The sequence below is a fragment of the Mytilus trossulus genome, chromosome 8 (assembly GCF_036588685.1).
Source record: "Mytilus trossulus isolate FHL-02 chromosome 8, PNRI_Mtr1.1.1.hap1, whole genome shotgun sequence".
NCBI lineage: Eukaryota > Metazoa > Mollusca > Bivalvia > Mytilida > Mytilidae > Mytilus > Mytilus trossulus.
The window spans coordinates 2,710,865-2,723,003 of NC_086380.1; the positions used below are offsets into that span (position 1 = coordinate 2,710,865).

Genomic DNA, 12,139 nt, shown 5'->3' on the forward strand with positions numbered 1-12,139 from the left:
CCTTTTTTTATAAGTCAAATGGTCGTTCCCTTACTACTAGAAAGTTGTTAGAAAATTTTAGTTCGGTTTTACGTAATGAACATTTACATAACATACAGTTTACAGTTTACAAGTGTGAACACATCTTATGTACAGGTAACTAAACAAGGTGTAAAGATGTGGACAAATCTTATGTGAAACAAGTGTAGATTACATTAAACCATATGTAAATGTTTACTGTACACGGCGTTTGGTGGGAACACGGCCTTAGTTTACATTCCATTAAACGAAATGTAAACATGTTAACTGTACACGGCCTAAGTTTAAACACAAACACATCGTATAAATAAAAAGAAATTTGATGGTGTTCATAATATTTACGGAGTGTCATTATTATTCTTTCCTCCTTGTAACTATGTTGGGGTAATTTCAGCGTAGGGAACACACTTTTGTATATGAAGTCTGTATATTGCGAACCTGTACGTACATAACGTTTCAATTGCGATATGTAGACACCATACGATGGAGCAGAAGTTATGTTACTGATGAGAAATTGATAATTTGGAAGTTGACATCATCCCGTGTTTCATAAATGTGTGTGTGAAATCGTCAATCTGTGTCAATATTGAGGAAAAGTTCAAGAAATAAAGCAGTAATTCTCTCATCAGTAGTATCAATAACTTAATGCTAACTGGGATATATGATATGCAAGGATATGAGGTACTGACTGAATATACACCATTGAAGATTCTGAGTGTCTGTTCGGAGCACTAACATAAGTATGAACTAAACAATATAAAATAATTCAAATCATTGCTAATAATTTTATTTGAGAAAAGCATTATATATGAACACAATTAATACAAATAAAAAGGACATGTAAATGTATATATAATATGAAACAAAATATCTTTGTATATGTTTCAGATTTTTTTTTATCTACTTTATGTCCAATACGCAATTCTCATAGATAATCCATAGTGTTTATGTTTTTGTTATCAACCCTTTTGGTTCCTGTAGATTAGATGTTGGTGTGTTACATAGTGGTAAAATAAACTGTTTTGATTTAAACAAACCGTTTAATGATTTGAACAATAACACGTAAAACTGCTAAAATTGCCAAAAATGTGAATTAATGAATGCAAATCATACTATGAATATGCTTCAAATTGATGACTAGTGTCTAATTATTTAATATCAAGTCCGAAAGGAACTTTGCTCTGTAAGTGTTGACGTTTTTTGTTTGTAAAACTCGTTGTTAAACTTGTGATAAAAAATAAACATATTTCTTTTTTTATACAAAAGAAGCATTTCCATTCATTTTTTAAATAAAGTCATTTACAGATAAGTAAATCATTAGTTTTAGTATGTGTTCACAGAAGAATGGGTTATAAGATTTGAAATGTAATAATGTGACAATAAGTGATCTCTACTTGTTACTTATTATATATTTTTACATATAAAAGTTTCCAGACAACAGAAGACATATGTCAAGTGGTGACCGTTACTTTTGATAGGCGTTCAGGTCGAATGCAGCAAATTTATTAATACTATAGCATGCATTTATTATAAAATGTTCGGGATTAATGTTATTTGATACATAATGTGCTAAATAAAGTGATATAATCAGAGAATGGTCACTACTTGTTAGACAAAATTATTAGTTATTATTAGATGAGTAAAGCTACTGATTTGACCATTTTAGTCTCATTAAGAATTGTTATCCGCTAATTCTTTAAAAGAGTCTCATATTTATGTCTGTTTAAATTCTGTCTGAAATCCAAAGTAATTAATTCCATGGAAGGTGCCCTTTTCTGTCCATTTTTTGTCTCCTTGGTGAAAACTTGCAGTGTATGGTACATCCATCTTGCCTTTTCTAAGGGAGGATGTCAAAGTAATCCTGTAAGAAAGAAATTTAATGTTCATTCATGCAGTATAACTTATGTTTAAATTTTTTCAGCAAATGTAATACTTGATAGTTGCGCCTTACTTCTTTATATATTTCAATAATATTAGAATGATTTGTAAAAAGAGAATACTACAGAATAGCACGTACATCATTCTGTCTCTCTGCGATAACCAAATATACATTTTCTCTACTTTTAAACAGTTTTGAATGTTGAATTTTAGAACAGTTTGTGATATTGGAAGTATTTGTTTTGGATATTAAATCATTGTGTAGATCTAACTTTTAATCATCTCGATTTGATAGCTTTTTACTTGCGTTTTGCCTTCATTAACAACTATATTAGATTTAAATGTTATCCTTTTTGAATCTTCATGGTTGTTTAAACTAGCAAAAGATTTATTCAGAAAAAGAAATCATACTACTTTAATCAATAACCGTTACGAGATCTACAAGGTGATCGGTCAACCTCAGTAATGATAGTCCATGACAAGCGATAATAACGCAGTAGTTATAAAATTTATTAATTGCGGAGGATGAAGTAGCATTCGGAAAGAACTACTAGTACTAAACTTTGACAATAAACTGAAAATTCTAGTCAATTAAGATGAGAGTCGAGTGCATCTCACAAGTGTGACAGGTTAGGGATAGAGAAGTGACTACTTAATTAGACCACTGGGCAGCCACGGACTCTTTATTTAGAAATTAATGAAACATATAATGACATCGATAACACTTACAAAATAGACTAAGAGAAAAAATAGTCACTTTAATGTTTACATTATTTTGTGTGTCATTTTTTGTCGTTTGAGTAATGTTTACCTCCTTATTAGACCACAGCCACTTTCCATTGTTTTTTTAAATACTACTTACGTAGATTTCGAAGGTATTTCTGAAGGGTAATGAACAGTCCAGGTTTCTTTTTTTCCTGTTTTCTTTCTCTCATTTGATCCAATGTTGTAGAAAGATTCAGCACCCAATTTCATAGATGTGTTCATGGAGGTGAAAGGAATGGAAGTTTCAATTGAAACTTCAGCTGTATGAAAAAGAAAATTGTATAAAGGTAAGACACAAATTAAATCCCTGTTAGATATCACATTAATCACACTCTTCACATCATTTGTTAAGTGTTTGGCAATATGGATTTTTTTCTTCTTACTTTCTGTAATTTTCATTTATTAAATAATTTAATACTTGTGTTTCTTATATTTCGTACAATTGTTGTGATACAAATTGACGTTTAAGTTTTACATGTATATTTTCATTTCGGCAGAAATTCTTAAATTATGATAACGCAATTATCACCTGATACTTTAGTTCCTTTTTCCCAGCGAAACTCGTATGAGTCTTCAGTTGTGACAGTTTTTTCTTTTGAAACAGATAGTTTCTGTTTGACATCGGTGTTGTTTTTCTGCGTCCATGAAAATATATCTACCATTTTTTCTTCACATGATCCTCTATCCATATGGTAATCAATGCCATCAACAATAATTGGAAAGCATGGTTTCTATTATAATACACAAATTCATTTAAAGATACGTGATAATATATACCATTATCATAAAGGATAATATGGAATTCTTTAGTTTATTCTAATCTCAGTCAACTAATCTTTCCTTAATACAGCAACTTGTGGATTCAATAAAATTATTAAATTTTATAGGCATTCACTGCATTATTATTTTATCAGTGACATAAAACAAATACATACTATTTGGAGTGCTCTGAGCGACGAAAGTGTGTCATTTCTGTAGATTCCATCTGTAGCTCTAGAGTTGTGGTCACCTGGTAGATACAGTGTCATTTTCCCATCAAAATTGACACCTTCAAATCCGACCCATCTGTTGATTAAAATGATTATCACGAATTAAAGACAGAAATTTGTTTATTTATTATATCTAGTACAAAAATTAGGTAATGGTCTATTGATTGAAACACAAACCAAGTGCGATATGTGATTAAGTGTTATAAAAAAACGTTCTAGTTTAGTAGTTGTTACATGGAAAGAGTTTATTTTACATGAACTGATATATTTCTCAAATATTTTCACAATCACGGTATACATATCAATGCGTTCACATCTTTTGAATATCCATAAGTCTGTTAATCAGTTATAATATGTATGACATTTCGATTGTTGTCAAATACGTATATCATCTTATTATAAATTAACTTACAAACATTTTCATGTCTAGCATATCTAAATTAAGGTTTTTATTCTATATGTAATTCAAAATGAGAGGTTTGGGCTTAAAAAAAACAGCAGATAGTTCTTACCAGTGTGAAAACTCTGTCTTTTTATGTTATCTCTATTCAATGAGATTTCACGATGATCGACAAAACATTTTTTTACATTTTAGTCCTATTCAAAACCCTGTTTGCTATCTTTGTTGGCTAGTGCGATCATTCAGTTTTTTTTCAGTTGACCAAGTTTGTGTAAATTTAATCCAGTATTTTGGAAAGAGATTTTTATAATATTTAACAATGGACGAAGATGACGACGGACAATGACACAGAACACGGACGCCAAGTGGTGAGAAAAGATCACTTGTCTTAAGGCAGGATGATGAGAAAACAATAAATGATTGCTTATTATGATAGAAAATAAAAAAATAAATAATTATAATAAACTAAAAATCCAACTTACGCTCCACTATGCACTCTGATAGATGATGCTTTGTCGTTCATTTTATACCATCTTAAGTCCAAAATGTCTTCTGTGAACTGTAAAGCACGGCCTGAAAAATCATGTTCATACACTGTACACTTTGGTTCCTCCGTGCAATCCTGCCAAAAAAAAAAATGTGTATGCAGATACTGTGAAATATTTTGCTTGAACCGCAGTAAACTATTATGCACAGCTTGTATTTTGGCCTTTAAATATTTTGTATAAAATCTGCAACTTAAAAGATACAGAGTTAAAATAATCAAACTATTCCTGAGTTTTAAATTCGCGAACATAAAAACAAATGGAATAAACGAGACAACTATCCATTCATGTCCAAAAGAGACATACTTCTGATTACCATACAGTTTCAATTGAAAATGAAAACAAAAAACAAGTCTAAATTATGAAAAGCAAATCAGAAAGCAAATATTGCATCTAGCAACCAAGTACAGCCACTGTATTAGCTAGATACTAGTATATAAAACGGTTTGAATTTGTTTGTGAGATTATGTAGTCGTTCCCTTAAACAGGGAAAGTGATTTAACATCAAAAATTTTCAAAGATCAACAGAAAAATTTAACATAATGCATGTGTAATCCTCAAACAACTAAGTAAATCAATTCTTCAGATACATGTATGTGTGTTCACGATAAAAAGTTTGTTTTTCGGAATTATATTCAACGAAAAGATATTTTTTTATAATATAACTTGTAACATTACAAAAGTGAAATAGACGTACGAAATCTAATGGCTTTAATGAGGATACAGTATCGTTGAAACATTGAAACCTTGTGTCTTTATCTCTTTTACCAGCAACCAGATTTGTCCTGTCTCCTTCAATTACTACACAAATATGTCCTCTATATCTACGGTATTGGTACAAAACCCAACTGAAGTTAATACAAAAAAGGTGAGTCGTTTTGATATGATATGAATATAGAAAACTTTAAAGTCATATGAACATTTTTCCATACAGATACATGAACTAGGACTTGTAAAAAAAGTTTCATTTAAAATGTTAACATTACTAAAAGTAGTGTGTTGATGGATGCACTTGTCTCTTTCGATAGTTAATAAAACAATATGGAAAGGCATGCATCGACATAAATAATAGATGTAAAAAAATAAACAACAATAATAAACACACACATACACACACAAGTATATATAAATATGAGTATACAGATAATCTGTATGTATGTGCAAAATCCCATATAGGTTGTCAACAATACTATTGATAAAGAGTCAACTATACTTTAGACCTCGTATTTCGTTGAATTTGGAGGTTCTGTCTTCCAACAGATCATTGGAATCCCAATGGGTACCAATTGCGCTCCTCTTCTTGCAGATTTATTTTTAAATTCCTATGAAGCAGAATTTATCGAAGGGCTTGTAAAGAAAGGAAAAACGAAATTAGCTCAGTCCTTTAATTTCACTTTTCGGTATATTGATGATGTTCTGCATCTTAATAAAAATAGATTCCGTGATCACTTACACATGTTACATTTAATATATCCATGTGAACTTGAAATTAAAGATAATACCGACACAGATAAATCTGCTTCATATTTATACCTTTTTCTCGAAATGACTACTGATGGTAGGTTGAATACCAAAATTTATTACAAACGCGGTGATTCTAATTTTCCTATAGTCGACTTTCCGTTTCTGTGTAGCAACATCAAAGCGGCACCGGCATATGGAGTATTTGTGTCAAAATTGATAGAACTAGCTCAAAGTACGTTGATTCGTAAAACGAGAAATACTGCTTTCTCAAACATTGCTAAGACGGGGCTATGAATCAATCAAATTAAGGTCATCGCTCAAGAAATTTTACAGTCGCCATCATGAGCTGATTGGTCATTATGACAAAAGTGTGTCAGAAATCATATCTGGTATTCTTCCCCAGTTATAATAATTTTCCATCATTACCGAATTGAACAAAGAAATAAAACGACGGCTGCCGTATACGGTGCATGAAATGCTTACCCTTCCTGAGCACCTGATTTCACTCCCGGTTTTTAGTGGAGTTTTTACTGTTGATGTAAATTGTCCTGAGTTTTTGAGTCTTGTTTACTCCTTGGTTTTGATTGTTATTGTCTTCGACATTAAGTGTGAGTTCAAATGTTTATGGTGATCGATAACGTGCTTAAGGTGGTATGGGTGTCTTTCGCCATCTTGGATTGTAAAAAACAGAGAATCTAAGGTCCATATTTTCTATCAAGTTAGCAAAATTTGATGCAGGAATGCAATATTTAATGTGAGTTTTCATTTAAAAGAACCAATTTATAAGAATATAACTTAGAAATATTAAATTTTTACAAGTGTAGATTATTTTTGGTTGCGTTTTTAATATTTTCAAATTGGCATTTTAAGGGGAGGTAACTCTAAAACAGTGCATTTTCTGAAGGACTTTACATAAAATTTTCTTTTTTGTCTGTGAGCCGGAAAAGACGTACGGTGACCCTATCTTTTCTTTTGATATTCTAAAAGCATTGTCTGAAAGCTATCTTTTTCTAATTTATTATACGATTTTATCATTTTGTTTAGTTTCTATTCACAAAACGGTGCTTTTTCCGGTATAATCCATACAAAATTTGTCATTTTGTCACAACCCGTAGCTTGAGAAAATGCGCAGTGACCTATCATTTTTATAACATTTTTGAACATGTATCAATAGATACTACATTTTGACAAAGTATGAACAAATTCTATCATTTTTATTCTAGACTCCCATACCACCTTAAGCCTCTTTACCCACAGAATCAATTGTTATTTCATTATTTCTATGTCGTATGAGGATATGTGAGATATAAAACAAACTTACACGCCACCTTCTACAATGACACTTGATGCGCAATCAAAGAATCCTGCATCTTCCATATCAGGATGAGCCTCCGTGAATGTTTTAGATCTCCCCTTAAAATTTGCATGTTCATACAAGGTGATCTGCAAAGAACAAATAACAGAAAATGAAAGGTACATGTATGTTTGAAAATTTTTATACAGAAATGTAATCTTCATTTAACAAATATATTTGATAATAAACATATACAGTTTGTTGTTATATATAGCAATTAAGGAGTAAGAAATAAAAAAAAGTTCATTTTGTCATAGTAAAAACTTTAAAAATAGCTTTTTATCTTAATTGGTTTATATGTCTTCATCCTTTTAACAACGTTTTGATTTTTAAATGCTTTGCCTCGAGCATCACTGAGGAGTTCTTTCTTGGCGACTGGTACATCTGACGAAGAAACACGGTACCGTTATTGTTTTGGATGATCATTCAAGGTACGTCAGAGTGGTGATGTATAAACTTAAGTCTTGTGTAAAGACAATTTGAGTAATTATAAAACAGACAACTCAATTGTACGTGATATATATATATTGCACGCAAATCACACAAATCAATGAAATCAAGATAAATAGTTCGAGTTTACATTTGCAATAGCTACGAATAATTAAAACTCACAAAATAAAGATTTTAATAAAGGCATGCATACATTGAACTGTAGTAAATTAACGCTGCAACAAGGACTTTTAACTAGAAGGCGTTATCGTTAAAAAGAGAAGATCCGAGCTAAGATATTTAGCGAAATCTATATTTTTACTTCTAATATAATAATTATTTTTATAAAGTTATGGATTCAACTTCTTACCTTTGGTTCCTTTTTCTTTTTCTTTGATTTCTGAAAGAAAATTTACAAACTAAATCAACAACTTTTTTGATTTGTACAATTAATATTTTACAATCAAGTCATTAAACAATTAAAAAACTGAAGGTTCTTGACTAATTCTTTTGATTCTTGATTATAAATACTTCAATTTAGAAAATATCCAAGTTGTCCTACATCTGACTTGTATTATGTCTACTTATATTTAAGTTTCCTGTTTGATGTGACAGTCTTCTTTTTTGTATGTATTAGTAGTTTTTATAAAAAAAAATAAAAAAAAAATAAAAATGTCAATACATGAAATACATATATATAACATAATATTTAATATATCTGACACAATATATAGATAAAGCAAATGAGTTAGAATGAAAAAACCCCAGAGAAAACCAAAGATCCAAAACTGAACATTACAAGTGCTCTTATTGACGATAGTGTATCATTCTTGTATTCTCCATCTGTGGCCTTCATCATATGGTCTCCTGGTAGGTATAGTGTCTGTTTACCACCAAAATTAACATCTTCATATCCAACCCATCTATTTGAATAAAAGAAATCACTACATAAAATCTTCGATTAATCTCAAAATGAGCATGGGTGTATTGATTGTGTTTTTTACGAGTCAGGTTTGAACATATATGTTTAATGTGTTTGCATATACAGCAGTACTAACTTTATTTTGTTCAAATTTCATACATATTTTTTGAACACATCTTTCGTACAAGGGTATTTGAATGTATAGTTTTATTATTAATAAATGATACCAATCAAATAAAAATAAAATTATTATTACAATAAGCTGCAATTTAAAAAAAAAAGGTTAGTGTGAGAGATACTAAAAATGTAAGTCAAGGGAAAACCAAATCTTATTGAATAGGGGTATAAATGTTTCTCAGAAAGCTCAATGTTACTATCACTTATTCAATTTTAGATTGATAAATAATTTGATATACTATGTGTTATACTGTAAATCTTCTATAATAACTGAGTTGCAAAATACAAGGATATTTGATTTATAGGTAAGTTTATCTGAGAAAAAAAAATGTATTCTAGAAACAAACTTTAAATCAAACTTACATTCCATTGTGTACCCTGATAGAAGAAACAGTATCGTTCATATTTTTGGTTCGTAGGTCTAGAAGATCATTTGTCAACATTAATGAATTTCCTTTAAAATCATGAACGTAAAGAGTACACTTTGGATCCTCAGTTATATCCTAAAAATTAAAAAAAAAAACAAACTTTCTAAAATTTGAGATGTAAGGTTATACCAGTACGTCAAGTTTTCGAAACTAATACAATATTAAAAGAATTAAACATGTTTTTACAAAGCAAGCATTATTTTTAATGAGTTTTTTTTATACTTTTTAACAAATATGTTTTGCTGACGTTTTAAAACATTCAAACGTTTATGCATCTTATGTATGAATGATTAAATTAACTGTACAGTATGTAATCAATAAATTTCGAAAATAAGTTTAAAAAAATCAAAATTATATCAATTATCAAACAAATTTCAAAATGCAGACAAATTGGCTTCTCATAAAGAAAATCATATTTATTCAATAAAAGATGGATAAAAGATACCAGAGGGGAGACAAACTAAATGAACTAACAATAATATGCATACACGTACGCCATAATTACACTATCATATTTTTACGTGCCAAATTTTAAATGACCCATACACCAAAAAAAAAACCACAGCAAAATAAAAATTTGAAACAAATGTAATTTTAAACCTTAGCCGTATTTGGCACAACTTTTTGGAATTTTGGATCCTCAATGCTCTTTGTACTTGTTTGGCTTTATAAATGTTTTGATATAAGCCTCACTGATGAGTCTTATTTAGACGAAACGCACGTCTGGCGTACACATTTATAATCCTGGTACCTTTGATAACTATTAAGTAAAAGTTTTCAAAAAGAACAATAAACGTACGATATCTAGTGGCTTTAATGATGAAACTGTGTCATTGAAGTTATAAAAAAGGGTGTCTTCATCTTTATTACAGCTCACAAGGTTCATTCTGTCTCCTTCCATCACCACACATATACTTCCTTTATAGTTACAGTCCTGATACAAAACCCATCTAAAAGAAAATAAATTTAAGATATTTTAACCGAAATGATAGTAAAAATATAACATTAAAGCTCCGATTTCTTTTTAAAGTGAGACTGTGCTTGAATTTAGTAAATGCTTCCAAAAAAAAAACACTTATCAAACAGATACATCTACCCCTGTATGTTTTTCTATAGCGAAATTTACCGTGAAGAATAATACTACACACCAGTATAATTTTGTAAATATTATGTGTTATATTGCTGCAACTTTTTTTTATATTATGTACTATGTCGTTTAGTCGGATTGTTATCTCTTTGACATATTTTCCATTTCCATTTTCTCTTTAATGATTTGTATAAACAACAGAACAGAAAAACAACTTCTAAAAATTTCGCTCTATGGTGTCATTATTTTCAATCTTTCATATTTTGAATATTTCAAATTATAAACCTGATGTGTATTGGTATTGCAATTACTACAAAACTTTGGATCATGCTTATTTCTCAATGTGTCGTTGTCGCATTCAATGATGCATTAAACCTTGTGATGAAAGAAACTTACACTCCACTATCTACGATGACACTAGATATACAGTCGTTTAATCCTGCATCTGTCAAGTTGACATGACCCTCCGTAAGTGTTTTAGACTTTCCCTTAAAATTTGCATGTTCATATATGGTAATCTACAAAGAATATGCAGTCGTTATATATCTTTTTTATGAGGCTCATTTATGGGTCTATATATCAAAATAAAGGTCTTGGATGTAACATTCACCTGACAATCAATTATTATGTAAGGTTAAGTGTTGCCCCTTTATTTAGTGCCACGTGGAAAACAATAGATTAACATTTTATTTTATCATATAATCAGCCTGAGCAATATGTACGATGTTGCTCTTTTCATAATTATATATGTTTCTGCCTGGTCCAAATCAATCAACCATGTTATAATATCTTTCTTATAATTTCCGTTGAAACTTAAATCGCTTTAAAACCATTCAATGCATACATTGTAGTTCAAATCATGCTTTCTACCTTAGTATAGAATAAACAAAAGTAGTAGTATGTCACATGAGTTACCATATTACATGTAAAACGGAAATATCACACAGCCTACCCGGACAGACATTTCTAATTGATTCCACAGAAACGTGTAAAATCGTAAAAACGTTAGCAGATTTAAAAAATAAACTCATCATAGATACCAGTTTGAAATTAAATAAATCAATTCAGCGAATATAATTCCAAAATCCTATCAAATAATATTTTTAGATTTAGAATTTAGGTAGCGAAAAAGGTTTTTTCTTTAGAACAAAAAAAACGTTCAGTACTCGAGAAGTAAATGAAATGAACCGTCCATGAATAAAGTAGAGCTATGTAGTTTTAATGTCATGGAATCTATAATTACACCTGTATACTTAATTAGTTTACTTTTAGAAAAACGGGGTTAACAGTCATTATGATTAAATGTAAAATTGAAACTAAAAAAAGACATAATTATATTACTAAAACTATTGATATCATTATTATTCGTTTGGTTGGTTCAGCTGAACCAAGAATTTAATGATCAACAATGTAAACATTTTCGTACGCTTATAGATGGACCTCGGCAAAACTACGCGATCTTAGATCAATATTCCACTAAAATCATATTTGTTCTCAATCACCAGAAATTGGAATTCACAAAAATAAATGAATCAACAGTAAAAGTTGTTGAGTTTTTTCATATTCGTTATTTTCATTTTTCATTATTATTATCAAAGTTCATATTGTTATCATTATGTAAAGTAGAACTAAAAGAAAAATGCTCACCTTTGGTAGCGCCTTCATTTTATCTGACTGCTTTAG

General features: G+C 29.9%; 1 protein-coding gene across 1 annotated transcript; it reads right to left on the reverse strand.

Moving 5' to 3' along the window:
* Window positions 1-927: 927 nt before the first annotated feature.
* On the reverse strand, window positions 928-12,139 carry LOC134681583 (epidermal differentiation-specific protein-like). The gene is made up of 13 exons (XM_063541231.1): window positions 12,104-12,139; window positions 10,853-10,974; window positions 10,169-10,319; window positions 9,305-9,444; window positions 8,642-8,765; window positions 8,213-8,242; window positions 7,381-7,502; window positions 5,293-5,443; window positions 4,533-4,672; window positions 3,597-3,726; window positions 3,191-3,392; window positions 2,759-2,921; window positions 928-1,879 (listed from the first exon to the last, which is right to left on the reverse strand). Exons 1-13 carry the CDS (start codon window positions 12,119-12,121, stop codon window positions 1,732-1,734), a joined length of 1,641 nt encoding a protein of 546 aa, XP_063397301.1. The 5' UTR covers window positions 12,122-12,139; the 3' UTR covers window positions 928-1,731.

Bases quoted from the DNA above. Each gene is read 5' to 3' on its own strand.
- LOC134681583 (XM_063541231.1), bottom strand. The intron at 5,444-7,380 runs GTAAGTTTGTTT...TATTAACTTCAG, and splicing joins GTCATTGTAGAAGGTGGCGT to TTGGGTTTTGTACCAATACC. The intron at 3,727-4,532 runs GTAAGTTGGATT...TTTAATCAACAG, and splicing joins ATCAGAGTGCATAGTGGAGC to ATGGGTCGGATTTGAAGGTG.